The 18,313-nt window shown below is 42.2% G+C and overlaps 1 protein-coding gene and 1 non-coding gene across 2 annotated transcripts in view; both read right to left on the bottom strand.

Moving 5' to 3' along the window:
* Positions 1-308: 308 nt before the first annotated feature.
* LOC120023769 (WD repeat-containing protein 43-like) overlaps positions 309-18,313 on the bottom strand; it is a 44,860-nt gene continuing 26,855 nt past the window's right edge. Inside the window, exons 11-17 of the mRNA XM_038967865.1 lie at positions 16,937-17,077; positions 10,994-11,112; positions 10,491-10,554; positions 10,158-10,271; positions 4,995-5,058; positions 1,090-1,148; positions 309-878 (exon numbers count right to left, since the gene is read on the bottom strand). Of these exons, the coding sequence (XP_038823793.1) occupies positions 822-878; positions 1,090-1,148; positions 4,995-5,058; positions 10,158-10,271; positions 10,491-10,554; positions 10,994-11,112; positions 16,937-17,077 (618 nt within the window). The 3' untranslated portion in view covers positions 309-821. The remainder of the gene's footprint in view (positions 879-1,089; positions 1,149-4,994; positions 5,059-10,157; positions 10,272-10,490; positions 10,555-10,993; positions 11,113-16,936; positions 17,078-18,313) is intronic.
* Positions 17,206-17,342, bottom strand: LOC120023861. The gene has a single exon (XR_005472783.1). It is a non-coding gene; the product is annotated as a small nucleolar RNA SNORA15 (small nucleolar RNA).

The raw sequence follows: 18,313 nt of genomic DNA, 5'->3' as shown, positions 1-18,313 counted from the left end.
TGTAACATGAAGTCCTATGAGTGTCATCTGATGAAGATCAAAGGTTAGTGATACATTTTATCTCCATTTCTGCTTTTTTTGACTCCTCTCTTTGGCTGGAAAAATGGCTTTGTTTTTCTGTGACTTGGCTCTGACCTAACATAATCGTTGTGTGCTTTCGTCGTAAAGCCTTTTTGAAATCTGACACTATTAAAATGGTGTAAAATACTTATGTTTATGGGATTTCTGTTTTGAATTTGGTGCCCTGCAGTTTCACTGGCTGTTGACGAGGTGGGATGCTAGCGTCCCACATATCCTAGTGAGGTTAACAAGAAATTTGTGGAGTGGTTGAAAAACAAGTTTTAATGACTCCAACCTTAGTGTATGTAAACTTCCGACATCAACTGTATGTAGGGAATATGGAGCTATTTGGATGCATCCCATGTCAGGCATCAAGGCCACCATTTCTCTGGAAAGCAGTTGGGGGGGGGGTTCACATTTGATTTACACCCAGAACCACAGACAAAGTGGAGAAAGCAGGAGATTGGGACAGGAGCATGAATCGCTGGAAAAGATTCAAAATATGGGGCTTTCAGCTTGGTTGTGGGGATAACGTTCCCGCCTTTGTGGCTGTCCCGGGAAAAGACCACGTTCACAGCCGGTCACACGCACCCACTGCATGTCCAATTTTTTTGTTAAACCATTTTTGTTCTGATACAATATAAACAAAGCATGAAAATAAAATGAAAGTACATAAATCTTGGGTCCATTTTGAGATAGTTTCCTTTGAAGAGCATCACTCTTCTTCGCTCTCGTTTCCCGGTTCCATGTCGGAATCGCCGTTAGCTTTGGATTCCATCCTCAGTCTCTTCTTCTCTATCCTCATCCTCCTCCCAGTTCTGCACAGACAAAATTCCCAGGTCAACCCCACAACTCAGTAAAAGACTGCAGTTCACAAGTCAAACTAACAATACGTAATGATCTGTGAAAATGTGTTTGTTCAAGAGCAAAAGCGTGCTTTACAACTCCGTCGTATAAACTTGAGTAGGCATTTCACAACCCATCTGCATTCCTTCCCACCCACAGCCCCTTTGTCTCAGTACCACTTACATCAGAATCTTCATCTGGAAGGCCTTCATCGCCTGAAGCCTTGTCTTCATCAGAGGACGCTGTAGAGCGGAGGGACAAGACAAAAAACAGTCGGTCACAAAGCCACAGTCGAGACACTTTACAGAACCACTTGACAGCTTTATTACATCAGTGAGACATGAGTCATACCACAGAAAAAGGTGATAGATGGCCAGAGATGGAACAAAACTGTATAAAAGCCCCTTGAAGTGCACCAATTTCTCTTAAATGCTGTTGGGTGAAACGTCCATATTCGGATTTGAATTAGTCAACATTCAGGGCCTGTTCGCTTTGACAACACACTTGAGCTAAAAACTCAGTGGCTGTGACGGGGAATCTCGACTGGCTGCTTGATGTGATTCATCCCTAAAGCAAATACACAGGTCCGCTAGAGCACATTTACACAGGTAACAGTCACTAGGGATGTTAACGCAAAATTGGGATTTTAACATTTACAAAAAAAAATATCGCTACCCAATTATAAAAATAAGTCAAAATCAAAGTGCTGGTCCCTACCATTAACAGGTCCTGATTATAAAAATGGGTACAAAAATAATAAATACCAATGTTTTCCATTAGCGCCGGCTCCGTCTGTTAAGGCACACAGTGTTAAATCTGTGAATGTATTGTAATATTTTTTTAATTGTATAAACTGCCTTAACTTTACTAGACCCCAGGAAGAGTAGCTGCTGCCTTGGTAGGAACTAAATGGGGATCCATTATACAAATAAACAAGGTTTTTACGCATGTTTCACGCTTGTTCGAAGGAAGAACACTATTGGCTCTGGAGCAGCATGTGTAGGCTATACGCTGTGTCTGTGTGGCGTCCAGAGTCACTAGGTCAACGGGCCTGTCGTCTGCTCAGAGAAAATTGTCCCAGGAAAGAAGGGGGAAAGCAAGGATGCCCCGTCACCTTATTAATTCAGCCACTAGCAAGTCAAACTGCGGGTCGAGTTAAAGCGGAATTCTGCGTTTCCCACAGGATCCCCCCCCCTGCTCGGCATCAGTAATTTTGTGCTTCAGTGTCATTCCACTCGGATGAGAGTTCATGAACGGGCATTCTGTGCTCTGACTGATGTGTAGCTACTTCAGTGTAGCCAGCCTACTTTTCAACGGTAAAACGCAAGAAATTAAGCAAAACATTAGGAACTGCATATAATACAGTTTTATGATAAACATGAAATATGATGGCCATGCATTGTTTTTGTAAAAAAAAACATGATTTTCATTGTAAGCTCATTTACTTGTGGCTGCCAACCAAATAGCATTGCACTTCTGTTGTCATTTGAAAATGAAGCCATTTTCTGCCGAATGTGTAGCGCTAATGTATTTTCTGTGAAGAAAAACTTGTTGCATGTCCCAGATCACCATATTGAAGAAAAAAACTAAAAACTTGACGTTCAATATAAAACTTATCCCATGCCAAAGAGCTGGACTCAGCAGCTCCCCCATTGTGCTATTTACAAACACCTGACTGGCTCAACTGTTCTGGGGGAACCACGGTAAGCTTCATAATGTAAAATAATGTGGTAGGGGAAATGAACGCCATCTGCTTTAGCGCCTAACGTTCCGCTCATGTTGACTGCGGGTATTTACTTAACCTGTTTGGGCTGCAGGGGCAGTATTGAGTAGCCAGATAAGTGCCCATTTCAAACGGCCTCGTACTCAATTCTTGCTCATACAATATGCATATTATTATTACTATTGGATAGAAAACACTCTAGTTTCTAAAACCGTTTGAATTATATCTGTGAGTCAAACAGAACTCATTTGGCACAAACTTCCTGACCAGGAAGTGAAAAGTCTGAAATCGAGGCTCTGCTTTTCTTCCTGCCTATACATGGGCATGAAACGTAAGAGTCTACGTGCACTTCATAGACCTTCCCCTGGGTGTCAAGAGGCTGTGAGAGAAGAAATTTCGTGTTTATCTTGGTCTGACGTTGAATACAGGCTCTTTGTATGACGTGTCCCTCATTTCCGGTACTCTGAGGAGCGCGCGCTGGACAGTGGGATTGCCTTCTGTTTAGCTGCCGTTATGGACGACCAATATCTCCGGCTTTGATTTTATTTGATACATGTGACCATATCATCGTAAAGTATGTTTTTTCAATATAGTTTAATCAGATTATTGAAATTTTTTCGGGAGTTTTGCCGTGTTCCGTTCTCTGACTTTGTTGACGATGGAGCGATTCCTGCCACCCGGCTAGCGCGCGTGCTAAATGAAGAGGGAAAGTGTCCGTTCTAATTCCAAACAACGACTGTTCTGGACAAAGGACACCTTGTCCAACATTCTGATGAAAGATCAGCAAAAGTAAGAAACATTTTATGATGCTATTTCATATATCTGTCGTGCATGTGAACTAGTCGTGGGCGGCCAACGTTTGGGTACTCTAGCTATACCGAAGCTGCATATCATAATGAAGTTATTTTTTAGAATTCTAACACTGCGATTTCATTAAGAACTAATGGATCTATCATTTCCTATACAACATGTATTTTTTAGTTATGTTTATGAATAGCTATTTGGTCAGAATATGTGTGTCAGAAAAAGTGTCAGGAAAAATCCGGACGTAGTGGGGAAAAGTAGCTAAGTTAGCACACGGTGTAACCATTGATTTCAGCTCTAAATATGCACATTTTCGAACAAAACATAAGTGTATGTATAACCTGATGTTATAGGACTGTCATCTGAGGAAGAAAATCAAGGTTAGTCAAATTATATATCTTTTGCTTGTTTGTTACGATCGCTTACTTTTGCTACTGGGAAATGGCTTGTCTTTCTGGCTATTGTGCTAAGCTAATATAACGCTATATTGTGTTTTCGCTGTAAAACACTTAAATCGGAAATATTGTCTGGAAACACAAGATGCCTGTCTTTCAATTGCTGTACACTATGTATTTTTCAGAAATGTTTTATGATGAGTAATTAGGTATTTGACGTTGGTGTCTAATTATTCTGTCTGCTTTCGGTGCAACTTCTGATTGTAGCTGCAATGTAAACTATGATGTATACCTGAAATATGCACATTTTTCGAACAAAACATAGATGTATTGAATAACATGTTATAAGACTGTCATCTGATGAAGTTGTTTCTTGGTTAGTTTGGTTGGTTCTTGGTTAGTTAGATTGGCTTTGTGCATGCTACCTGTGCTGTGAAAAATGTCTGTCCTCTTTTGTATTTGGTGGTGAGCTAACATAAATATACGTGGTGTTTTTGCTGTAAAACATTTTAAAAATCGGACATGTTGGCTGGATTCACAAGATGTGTACCTTTCATATGCTGTATTGGACTTGTTAATGTGTGAAAGTTAAATATTTAAAAAAATATATATTTTGAATTTCGCGCCCTGCACTTGAGCTGGCTGTTGTCATAAGTGTACCGACGTCGGGCTGCAGCCATAAGAAGTTAAGTTGCTACAAACATTAAAATATATTGAAAAACAGTCAGCAATAGTTCCAAAAGGTATTGAAAAATCATCCCGTGGCTATTTCCAAATATACAGAACACCACCCAAGCATAAACTACTGCTAATTAGCCTCCAAACATTAAAACATTGTTATTTTGGCCATATTCCCCAGCCCTAATAGGAAATAGCTACCGGCCCTAATTATTTAATCAAAAGCCAATTTCTTATGCAGTTTTATACAGTGCCGTAATGAGTGTAAGTGTGTACGATCGATGTTCGCTGGCCGCCCAGCAAAAGCGGTAGTCGTGATTTGGCATGCCGTTCAGGGTATGCAAATCCTAACAACCCCCCCCCCCAATATCTCTCCTGCTTATCTGTTTTTCAAATCATTGTTAACCAAGCAAAATATATAAAAAGAGGATACAGAGAGTGATAGAGGTATAAAGGTGAAGAAAGGAAAGTGAACAGTGAGCCCTTACCGTCCTCGTAGACAAGCTTGGCCTTGTGGTCCACGTCTTTGACACCACTGTCACCTGCCACCACCTGGCGAGAGAGAAAAATGCTTTAGGGGGCAGCAGTTTCCACAGGTGGGGTAAAAGCTGAATGGACAGTTTCATTTGTCCAATGAAGGCATTGTCATGTTGAGCACAGGACTGGAGATAGGCCAGTGTTTCCCATGACTTGGCAACAATGCAGCAGCACACAGAAATAGACTTGGTTTGGAACTTCTAACCCTGGCAGTTGACAGGTCATTTCACAGGAACACTCGCAATGGCTGCCTGGTATTGTGATGCAATCTTTTTCAAGACAATATAGAAAGTTCATTCAAATGTTGTTAAGTTGTATAAAAACACAGCATATTTTAAAACATAGTGCATTCGGAAAGTAATCAGACCACGACTATCCACATTGTTAGATTACAACTTTATTTTACAATTAAAAAGTTTATTCCCCTCAATGTACACACAATAGCCCATAATGACAACTGGGTTAAAAAATGTTGCCAATTTCACATTTACGTAAGTATTCAGACCCTTCCCTCAGTACTTTGTTTAAGCACCTTCGGCAGCAAGTGTAGCCTCACATCTTCTTGGGTACAAGCTTGGCACACCTGTTTCTCCCATTCTCTGCAAATCCACTCAAAATCTGTCAGGTTGGATGGGGAGCATAGCTGCACAGCTATTTTCAGGTCTCCAGAGAGATGTACATCCGGGCTCAAGGACATTGGCATTTGTCCCGAAGCCAATCCTGCATTGTCTTAGCTGTGTGCTTCGGGTCGTTGTCCTGTTTTAAGGTGAACCTTCACCCCAGTCTGAGGTCCTGAGCAGGTTTTCATCAAAAGAACCCTCTGTACTTTACTCCGTTAACCTAGTCTCCCAGTCCCTGCCGCTGAAAAAGCGTCACTGTAGGGATAGTGCCAGGTTTCCTACAGACATGACACTTGGCATGCAGACCAATGAGTTAAATTCTGGTTTCATCAGACCAGAGAATCTTGTTTCTCATGCTCAGGTGCCTTTTAGCAAACTCCAAGTGGGCTGTCATGTGCTTTTCTTCTGGGCACTCCACCATAATGGCCTCATTGGTGGAGCGCTGCAGAGATGGCCGTCTCTGGAAGGTTCTCCCATCCCCACAGAGAAGCTCCGTCAGCGTGACTATCAGGTTCTTGGTCACCTCCCTGACCAAAGCCCTCCCGATTGCTCAGTTTGGCCGGGCGGCCAGCTCTAGGAAGAGTCTTGGTGGTTCCAAACTGCTTCCATTTAAAAATGATGTAGGCCACTGTTCTTGGGGACCTTCAATGCTGCAGAAGTGTTTTGGTACCCTTTCCCAGATCTGTGCCTCGATAAATCCGGTCTCGGAGCTCTATGGACAATTGCATCGATCTCATGGCTTAGTTTTTGCTCTGACATGCACGGTTTATATTTTTATACATTTGCAAAAATTTCTCAACCTGTTTTCACTTTGTTTCCTAAATCTACACACAACACCCCATAATGACAAATGTTATCAATTTTAGGCTATAACGTAACTAAAATGTGGAAAAAGTGAAGCGGTATGAATACTTTCCGAATGAATTGTACTTCCTGCTCTTATGGGTACACGTGCAATGGCCACCAGCCTACACATTATGCCATTGGCTTGAATAGGGACACCCGTTCTATTCATTCTATAGCAGCACATGCAGTCAGGTGCTGCAGTGTCTGTCCAATAAACTAGAAAAATCATTAAATATCCTATAAAAAAATGAGAACCAGGGTTTGGTAGGGACAAAGGGCCCATCAAACACGGGAAAGGCTCTCATTTCACTGTTCCTGTACTATCAATGACCGGGCCACCAAAAAGGCCACTTTCGACACAGGGTAGAAGTGACCTCACTGTCTTATCCATCTTAAAACCTCGTAAGACGTTTCCCGAACCTCTCCAAGTACCCTAGCCAGTTCCACTTATTTGAGCTATTGTAGCGCTAACATCGTATTCAACTAGACAACCTAATCATTAAATCCTCGACTTGTAGACTAGAGCGGTTGGAAAACTCGTACTAAAATGAGTACCTAGAGTATGCTTACTGGTATGGATATAGTTAGTATGCCAAAAGTTCCCGAACGTCGTACGAAAACAAGCAGTGGACACTACTGCCGTGCTTTTGGAGCCCATAATACAATTCTCCTGAAAATGGGCATGGCTTCAAAATGAATAGATTTTTTTTTTAATGGAGGAAAATATGCAGCTGAAGACCGAGAGCGTTAACAAATTTATTGCTTTAATGACAAATATTAAGAAAATGTTGAGCAATGTAATAAAGTAATGACATCTCAATTAAGTTACATGTTATGTTGGCTGACAAATTGTTAGCTACGCTAGTCTTATGAACCACATAGGCCATCATTACAGCAACTGCATGTAAACTCGGGACAAAAAAGGTCCCTTTTCAGGACCCTGTCTTTCAAAGATAATTCGTAAAAATCAAAATAACTTCACAGATCTTCATTGTAAAAGGTTTAAACACTGTTTCCCATGCTTGTTCAATGAACCATAAACAATGAATGAACATGCACCTGTGGAACGGTCGTTAAGACACTAACACCTTACAGACGGTAGGCAATTAGGGTCACAGTTATGAAAACTTAGGACACTAAAGAAGCCTTTCTACTGACTCTGAAAAACACCAAAATAAAGATGCCCAGGGTCCCTGCTCATCTGCATGAATGTGCCTTAGGGATGCTGCAAGGAGGCATGAGGACTGCAGATGTAGCCAGGGCAATAAATTGCAATGTCCGTACTGTGAGGCGCCTAAGACAGTGCTACAGGGAGACAGGACAGACAGCTGATCGTCCTCGCAGTGGCAAACCACGTGTAACAGCTGCACAAGATCGGACGTCCGAACATCACACCTGCGAGAGGTACAGGATGGCAACAACTACTGCCCGAGTTACACCAGGAGCGCACAATCCCTCCATCAGTGCTCAGACTGTCTGAGGGCTTGTAGGTCTGTTGTAAGGCAGGTCCTCACCAGACATCACCGGCAACAATTTCGCACAAGCCCACCATCGCTGTACCAGACGGGACTGGCAAAAAGTGCACTTCACTGACGAGTCACGGTTTTGTCTCACCAAGGGTTATGGTTGGATTCGCGTTTATCGTCGAAGGAATGAGTGTTACACCGAGGCATGTACTCTGGAGCGGGATCGATTTGGATGTGGAGGGTCTGTCATAGTGTGTCACAGCATCATCGGACTGAGCTTGTGGTCATTGCAGGCGATCTCAACGCTGTGCGTTACAGGGAAGACATCCTCCTCCCTCACGTAGTACCCTTCCTGCAGGCTCATCATGGCATGACAATGCCACCAGCCATACTGCTCGTTCTGTGCGTGGTTTCCTGCAAGACAGGATGGTCAGTGTTCTGCCACGGCCAGCGAAGAACCCTGATCTCAATCCCAATAAGCACGTCTGGGACCTGTCGGATCAGAGGTTGAGGGCTAGGGCCATTGCCCCCAGAAACGTCCGGGAACTTACAGGTGCCTTGGTGGAAGACTGGGGTAACATCTCACAGCAAGAACTGGCAAATCTGGTGCAGTCCATGAGGAGGAGATGCACTGCAGTACTTAATGAAGCTGGTGGCCACACCAGATACTGACTGTTGCTTTTGACCCCCCCTTTGTTCAGGGACACATTATTCAATTTCTGTTAGTCACATGTCTGTGGAACTTGTTCAGTTCGTGTCTTAGTTGTTGAATCTTCTTATGTTCATACAAATATTTACACATTAAGTTTGCTGAAAATAAACACAGTTTACAGGGAAGAGGATGTTTCTTTTTTTGCTGAGTTTATGTACGGGTATGTTAGCTACCGGTATGTTACTTGGCTACTAATACAGCGAACTTGCCAGTATAGCATACTTAATAACACCCCAATGTTGTTGACTTGATTATTCATGTTATTCTTTGCTTAGCTAAGTGGTATTGTCATTGTGCGTTCAATGGACTTTGTTAATGAAGTCTTAAAATTGTCTAGCTAGCTATGCTAACAAGCTAGCAAGAAGTCACAAAGCAAAAGCATGAACTTCCGGGAGACAGGCCATGCGCCAGAACACTCAACTTAAAAAACACTGTTCGTTTACAGTATACTAAAATGCACTAATAGTATGTAGTACAGTTGAAGTCAGAAGTTCACATACACGAAGTTGACTGTGCCTTTAAACAGCTTGGAAAATCCCAGAAAATGGCATGGCTTTATAAGCTTCTGATTCAAATGACGTCAATTAGCCTATTGGAGGTGTACCTTCAAACTCAGTGCCTCTTTACTTGACATCATGGGAAAATCAAAAGAAAATCAGTCAAGACCTCAAATGTATTTTTTGACTTCCACAAGTATGGTTCATCCTTGTGAGCATTTTCCAAACGCCTGAAGGTACCACATTGTTCTATACAAACAATAGTACGCAAGTATAAACACCATGGGACCACGCAGCCGTCATACTGCGCGTTCTGTCTCCTAGAGATGAAAAATGCAAATCAATCCCAAAAAAGCAAAAGACCTTGAAGATACTGGAGGAAACCGGTACGAAAGTATCTATATCCACAGTAAAACGAGTCCTATATCGACATAACCTGAAAGGCTGTTCAGCAAGGAAGAAGCCACTACTTACTCCAAAACCGCCATAAAAAAGCCAGACTATGGTTTGCAACTGCACATGGGGACAACGATATTACTTTTTGGAGAAATGTCCTCTGGTCTGATGAAACAAAAATAGAACTGTTTGGCCATAATGACCATCGTAATGTTTGGAGGAAAAAGGGGGAAGCTTGCAAGCCGAAGAACGCCATCCCAACCGTGAAGCACGGCGGTGGCAGCATCATGTTGTGGGGGTGCTTTGCTGCAGGAGGAACTGGAAAGGAATTTTTACTAGGATTATATGTCAGGAATTGTGAAAAACTGAGTTTAAATGTATTTGGCTAAGGTGCATGTAAAATTCCGAATTCAACTGTATATACTCATTAAGTATGTAATATACACTAATATACACCATTTGAATATGGGTATTCAAACACAGCGTAGGTTTTTCTCTGGACCTGCTTTCCCGTGTGGAGTTTTTGGGAGTAGCACTTGCATTAACTGGAGTAAAAACAACTAGCGGCAAGACATACCTGGGTCATGAGCATGTAGAGCTTGCCGTGCAGCTTGGTCAGTTTGTAGAAAATTTTGACTCTGCTCTCAATCATGTGGTACAACACTCCCAGCTGAGACACCAAGTCTGGCAACTGGTACGGGGATAGAACAAAAGCATAGATCAGTATTAAAGAAAAGTATAAACACTGGCCCTGGGTCAATAATCTGACTGTATAAGTGTGTACAACTATATAAACTGTTGAACAAAAACAAGTTTGTGAGCTGAACAGTATTTCCGTTATACATGCCCCAGAACAAACCATATTTTGGGTTTGAAGTTAGTAGCTTGCTGAAGACAAGGGTAGACTCACCGAGGACAGGTAGGAGGTGTGCTGCATGAGAACAGCCTTGAGCCATCGCACCATCAGCACTGCCCTGTAGTACAATGGGGAAAGGAGAAACTAGTTGAGTGGGGGTGCAGTTAGGTTCCCTTCAGGCAACAATATCAGGGTGAAGGGTTTAGGAATGATGCATTCTGGATTTAACTAAAAACAACCCAAAAGGAATATAGATGCTTTGGTTCTGGTATTACAGACAAAATCCTGATTTGCAGGCAGCCTAGCGGTTAAGAGCATTGCAAAAAGTTCACTGGTTCGAATCCTTGAGCGGACTTGGTTAAAAATCTACCAATGTGCCCTTGAGCAAAGCACTTAACACTAATTGCTCCTGTAAATCGCTCTGGATAAGAATGTCTGCTAAATGACTCAAGGTAAATAGATTTAGCGGCACAATTTAGTTGGTCTTTGTCTTGCGTCAACGGGAATGTGAATATAATCAATACCTGATCATATACGATTCGGGGGTGTTCACTTACGTGTATGGATGCCCTTGCATTCTCTTGGTGATCTCCTCCAGCAATGGCAAGACGGCAGGGATGGGTAACCGGGAAACGGTTTTATTTATTAAGTTATCCTTCCGGGTCTGAAACACATCCTGTGGGGCAGAGGAGAGACCAACGTCAATGAACAGACTTCAGAGAAACCAAAAGTTGAAAGTGCTATCAAGTTTGGCAACTGTAAAGGTATGTCACAGACAAAAAGCGGAAGGGTCAGGGATCTTATGGACTAATAAACTCTATACCAATTTCCCTTTATTCTGTAAGCTAGAAATAAAGCGGAAGATCAAGACTGGATGGCTGAAACGTCACGGAAATGATGCGATGGGGGCGGTAGACATGCTTTATGATTCTGAACGTGAGATACCAATTAGTGATGTGACAAATTTAAAAAGGTTTAATGTACCATTGTCGTTTAAACTTTTCATAATATTTACATTCACAATTCAGATGTGGTCCTGCGTATGACCACCAGGGGGCAATGCAGCTGGATCTAGAGCAGTCCTGGCAACCTACCAGTTGCCGCTCACCTTACTGCTGTACCCCAACCACTCAGCAACGATGGTGTATTTTAGGTTCTCTTGTGTGCCTCTCCTTGAAGGTCTCAGTAAATAGGACTTCATGTCCCACTTCTCAATGTGATGGATCATTGCAGTGATGCATGTCGGCATATTCATCAACGTCCAACAATGTGTTATCGCCACATATGGTTTGAGAGCTCGTGCTTTGTACTTGCAGAGCCATCATTGTACAATTACTCCATCAGGGCCGCCACTTTTTCTCTACATGGCATTTGTAGTCAGGCTCTAGATATACCATTAGGGTATTGAAGCGGACATCCTCAACCATTGACAATGGCTGTATATCAACTGCACCATTAAGCCACAACTTTAGAAAGTACGCCAAGGGGTCATTGTCCATTTGGAAGACCCATTTGCCACCAAGCTTTAACTTCCTGACTGATGTATTGAGATGTCCCTTCAATATATCCACATAATGTCCTCCCTCATGATACCATCTATTTTGTGAAGTGCACCAGTCCCTCCTACAGCAAAGCAACCCGACAGCATGATGCTGCCACCCCTGTGCTTCACGGTTGGGATGGTGTTCTTTAGCGTGCAAGCCTACCCCTTTTTCCTAAAAACATGACGATGGTCATTATGTCCAAACATTTCTATTTTTGTTTCATCACGCCAGAGAACATTTCCCCAAAAAGTACACTCTTTGTCCCCATGTGCAGTTGCAAACCGTAGTCTGGTTTTTTTATGGCGGTTTTGGACCAGTGGCTTCTTCCTTGCTGAGCAGCCTTTCAGATTATGTCGATATAGGACTCGTTTTACTGTGGATATAGATACTTTTGTACCCGCTTCCTCCAGCATCTCACAAGGTCCTTTGCTGTTCTGGGATTGATTTGCATCTCTAGGAGACAGAAGGCATCTCCTTCCTGAGCGGTATGACGGCTGCGTGGTCCCATGGTGTTTATACTTGCGTACCTTTGTTTGTACAGATGAACGTGGTACCTTCGGGCGTTTGGAAATTGCTCCCAAGGATGAACCAGACTTGTTGTAAAAAAAAATTAAAAAAAAATCTGAAGTCTTTGCTGATTTTTTAAATTTTCCCATGATGTCAAGCAAAGAGGCACTGAGTTTGAAGGTAGGCCTTGAAATACATCCACAGTTACACCTCCAAATGACTCAAATGATGTCAATTAGCCTATCAGAAGCTTCTAAAGCCATGACAATTTTCTGGAATTTTCCAAGCTGTTTAACTTCTTGAGAATATAGGGGGCGCAGTTTCGCATTAGCATTAATTGGTCTCCAGATTAAACTGCCTAGTACTCAATTCTTGCTCGTACAATATGCATATTATTATTATTATTGGATAGAAAACACTCTAGTTTCTATAGCCGTTTGAATTATGTCTCTGAGTGGAACAGAACTCATTCTACAGCACTTTTCCTGACAGGGAGTGAGATTTCAGAAATCTTGGCCTCTGGTCCCAGGTCAGTTTTAATGTCCCTGTAAATGCTATGAGGATACAAACACTGCCCACGCCTTCCTCTAGATGTCAGTAAGAGGTGACAATTTGAATGGAGTCGATTGCGCAATCAGGGCCTGTATAAAAGACCACAAGGCGGAAGTAGCTTTCTTTTCTTCCTGCGCCTGACGCACGATGGACGTCGGGACTGGCCTCCTTCCAAGCTTTGGTTTAGGCACTTCTATATCGCCGGTCATGTTTTTACTCGTTATAGGTGTTAAAAACATCATAAGGTAGTTAATTTAAACCGTTTTATAGCAATTTATATCCGTTTAGTGCGATTTTGAGGCATTTCTTTGTGACGCACTTTGAAGCGCTGGGCACGTTTCCAGTACCGGTCGAACGTTAGTGGCCATTTCGACGGGACAAGAGGACATCTTTCGACCAAAAGACGATTAGACCCGAGAAAGGATACATTGCCCAAGATTCTGATGGAAGATCACCTCATAGTAAGAAATATTTATGATGATAAATCGTTGTTCTGTTGAAAAATGTTAAACGCATAAGCCGCCATTTTTTTTGGGTAGCTTCGCTTTGGCGAACCCTGTATTGCACAGTAAGGATAATTTTAGAAATGTAATTCAGCGATTGCATTAAGAACTAATTTGTCTTTCGATAGCTGTCAACCCTATATTTTTTAGTAAAGTTTATGAATAGTTATTCATCAGGCTAGATCACTGTCCAAAATGGCGCCCGACATTTTCGGCCCAGGTTGGCTACTATTCTCATTGTATAACCACGTTTTTTTGTGGCTAAATATGCACATTTTCAAACAAACTCTATATGTATGTTGTAATATGATGTTACAGGAGTGTCATCGGAAGAATTCTGAGAAGGTTAGTGAAAAAATTAATACATTTTGGTGGTGATAATGCTATCGCTCTCTTTGGCTTGAATCAATGCTCGGGTAACGTTTGCACATGTGGTATGCTAATAACGATTTATTGTGTTTTCGCTGTAAAACACTTAGAAAATCTGAAATATTGTCTGAATTCACAAGATCTGTGTCTTTCCATTGCTATGCGCTGTGTATTTTTAAGAAATGTTTTATGATGAGTAAATTGGTAATACACGTTGCTCTCTGTAGTAATTCTAGTCGCTTTGGTTAGATTTGTGATGGTGGCTGCAATGGCAAACTATGATTTATACCTGAAATATGCACATTTTTCTAACAAAACCTATACAATAAATATGTTATCAGACTATCATCTGATGAAGTTTTTTCTTGGTTAGTGGCTATTTATATCTTTATTTGGTCGAATTGGTGATAGCACCTGATGGAGTAAGAAACTGATGGAGTTAGAAAAGTGGTGTCTTTTGCTAACGTGGTTAGCTAATAGATTTACATATTTTGTCTTCCCTGTAAAACATTTTAAAAATCTGAAATGGCGGCTTTATTCACAAGATCTGTATCTTTCATTTGGTGTCTTGGACTTGTGATTTAATGATATTTAGATGCTACTATTTAATTGTGACGCTATGCTAGCGATGCTAATCAGTGGGGGGGGGGGGTGCTCCCGGGTCCGGGTTTCTGAGTCGCTAGAAGTTAAAGGCACAGTCAACTTCGTGTATGTAAACTTCTGACCCACTGGAATTGTGATAGTGAATTATAAGTGAAATAATCTGCACATAAACAATTGTTGGAAAAATGACTTGTGTCATGCACAAAGTAGACGTCTTAACCGACTTAAAACTATAGCTTGTTAACAAGAAATTTGTGGAGTGGTTGAAAAACGAGTTAATGACTCCAACCTAAGTGTATGTAAACTTCAACTGTATTGGTGAAAATTGTGACTTTTTATAAGGATGGGGACCTGTTGGTGCAGCGTTTCCCAAACACCTACTCAGCTGATTCAAATTCATTATCCAGCGTTGATCATTTGAATCAGCTGTGTAGTGCTCGAGCAAAACAAAAAATGTGTACACCTTGGGGTCCCCAGGACAGTTTGGGGAACGCCATGTTAGTTGTCATAACTGCACTGCAGGGGGAGAAAATGAGCCCAACATTAAAACATCTCAACCTCCCTAGCAACAATGACAAGAAGCTGCCATGTGTGGAATCGTAGGTGGCTCATTTCAGCAAGTTCTTGTTACCATGTAATGTTGACTGACTTCATGGTCATGCTAACATGGCAAAAATCCACTAGCTAGCTAACCAACAACTAAAGTATTTCAAAAGACAGGTGCTCATTGTGCAAATGTATTTGCGTTCAATACTCATTGAGACTAAACATAGTGAATATGGAAAGCATTCAGACACCTTCACCTTTTCCACATATTCTAAAATGTATTAAATGTGTTCCTCAATCTACACACAATACCACAAAGCGAATATTTATAAAAACCACAGAAATAACTTAAATATTCAGACCCTTCGCTATGAGACCCGAAATTGAGCTCAGGTGCATCCTGTTTCCATTGATCATCCTTCAGATGTTTCTACAACTCGGAGTCCACCTGTGATAAATTCAATTGATTGGACATGATTTGTAAAGGCACACACCCGTCTACATAATGTCCCACAGTTGACAGCGCATGTCAGAGCAAAAACCAAGCCATGAGGTCGAAGGAGATCTCCATAGAGCTCTGAGACAGGATTGTGTCGAGCCACAGATCTGGGGAAGGGTACCAAAAAATGGCAGCATTTTAGGTCCCCAAGAAGTGGCCTCCATCATTCTTAAACAGAAGAAGTTTGAACCACCAAGACTCTTCCTAGAGCTGGCAGCCCAGCCAAACTGAGCAATCGGGGAAGGGCCTTGGTCAGAGAGAATACCAAGAGCCCAATGGTCACTGACAGAGCTTCGGAGTTCCTCTGTAGAGATGGGAGAAACTTCCAGAAGGACAACCATCTCTGCAGCACTCCACCAATCAGGCCCTTATGGTAGAGTGGCCAGACGGAAGCCCCTTTTCAGTAGAAGGCAAATGACAGCCCGCTCGGAGTTTGCCGAAAGGTACCTATAGAACTCTGACCATGAAACAAGATTGTATGGTCTGACAAAATCAATCAAACACTTTTTGCCTGAATGCCAAGCGTCACACCTGGAGGCAATCAGGCACCACTTATCACCTGGCCAATACCATCCCTACGTTGAAGCATGTTGGTGGCAGCATCATGCTATGGGGATGTTTTTCAGCAGCAGGGACTGGGAGACTAGTCAGGATCGAGGCAAAGGAGCAAAATACAAAGAGATCCTTGATGAAAACCTGCTCCAGAGCGCTCAAGACCTCAGAATGGGGCGAAGGTTCAGGACAACGACCAAAACAAAGCAGAAGTGGCCTCGGGACAAGTCTCCGAATGTCCTTGAGTGGCTCAGCCAGAGGCCGGACTTGAACATAGCTGTGCTTCGACACTCTCCATTCAACCTGACAGAGCTTGAGAGGATCTGCAGAGAAGAATGGGAGCAACTCCTCAAATACAGATGTGCCAAGCTTGTAGCGTCATACCCAAGTAGACTCGAGGCTGTAATTGTTACCAAAGGTGCGTCAACAAAGTCCTGAGTAAAGGGTCTGAATACTTACATAAACATGGTATTTCAGTTTCTACATTTGCAAAAATGTCTAACCCTATTTTTGCTTTGTCATTATGGTGTATATTAATGAGGGGAAAAAACTATTATTTAAATCAATTTTAGAATAAGGCTGTAACGTAACAAAATGTGGACAAAGTTAAGGGGTCTGAACACTTTCCGAATGCACTGTAGTTTACATGTCAATCTGTTTCGTTGGTTTTGTTGCATGATCACATGAGCCTTTGGATATTACGAACCCCCAAATCAGGGAAAGAAATATTTCATACATTTTTCTGAACACTACAGGGATCTTGTGCCTTATCTTGGCATATCGGAGCCCATATATATATATTCACAAATAAAAGGGTCGGCTCACATTGAGGATGTTGACGTCCTTGCTCTCCAGACCCTGCACCAGCAGCACCGCGAAGTTGTCCGTCTGCAGAGAGGGGGTTTTCTTGACTCCTCCCTTCTCAAGTGACAAGTCGATCTCTCCCAGTCGCTCCTCTATGGACATCTGGGGAGGAAAAAGTTGGAGTAGCAGTGGATGGGTTAACAGTGAAGTAAATGAGGCGACGCACTAGCAGTTTGCTGCTAACAGATACTACTTGAGAAGGGTTATATAGTATTTTATTTGCTGTGCTACAATGTGTTCACTCCTCCGTTGACTGGCTAGGCCACAGGATAGCACTTGCCCTTAGTAAGAGATGAGTGAAACGATACTTTTGCATGGTGTCTGACTGTATTTACTACTGACAGAGTAACACAGAATTCGTCCATGCCTAATGGCAGCAACAGGTCCTCTGTAAGCTCAGTTAGTAGAGCATACTGCTTGCAACCAATGTTCCCTTTAAACAGTGTGCGGGCACGCAGCTCCCCTGGGACTTCCACAGAATAAATATCAGCCCGCACAGAGAAGCACGAGATGTGAGTTTCACCCCTCAGCTAACACACGCAACATTTCCCTTGACTGTGGGAATTATGATCGAGGCAACAAGCCACTTTGCAACATACCTAAACAAAAACAAACTACGTAAGGAATGTGGTTGTAGGCAGAACGCACCGGAGTAGGATTCTATTGTATTGACATGCAGGACTCAGTCATACGTGACCAGTGCGGCAAAGCCAAATCAGAGCTGCAAACAGACCATTGCCATTCACTTTGATCTGGACTGTGTTCACAGAATGAGCGGTCATGAGTAGACGGGCTTCTTTTGAGATCAGTGAGAGCTGCATGTAGCCACGTGTGCGCATTTCTTCATAACCTTTGCTAGTTAATGAGTTATTAGCCCAGTTATAGATGCTATAGTCAGAAATGATGAGTGATTGCTTACTACAAGAGCACAAAAAGCCATATTTGAAAAGAGTCAGGTAAAGAGCTTTGTCTAAGCGGGAGTGTTGTATTTTGAATAAGCTAAGTAGCCAATGGCACATTTTCAGTCACGTTGCCTGAAGGACAATTGGATAAACAGGTTAATGTCAAGCACTGCAGCTTTATTTTTATTTTTATCTTATGAATGTAGGCCTACATTGAACACCACACATTGGCTGCTACTGTAGACTCAATGATATAACATTTTAACATGGAAATAGCTGTTCTGTGATGCATTTTCTACCATGGTTTTGGATAAAATTTTAACAAAAGCCTACTTGACTGAAACTAACTAAAAGCAGCTAAAGCCTCAGTGTTCATAGTAAATGTGCACTGGAAGTTACAGAAATTTCACAACGTTCGAGTTCGTGCACAGCAGAA

The sequence above is a fragment of the Salvelinus namaycush genome, chromosome 28, assembly GCF_016432855.1.
Source record: "Salvelinus namaycush isolate Seneca chromosome 28, SaNama_1.0, whole genome shotgun sequence".
Lineage (NCBI taxonomy): Eukaryota > Metazoa > Chordata > Actinopteri > Salmoniformes > Salmonidae > Salvelinus > Salvelinus namaycush.
The sequence above is the reverse complement of the archived record's forward strand: the minus strand, read 5'-3'. Positions and strand labels throughout refer to the sequence as shown.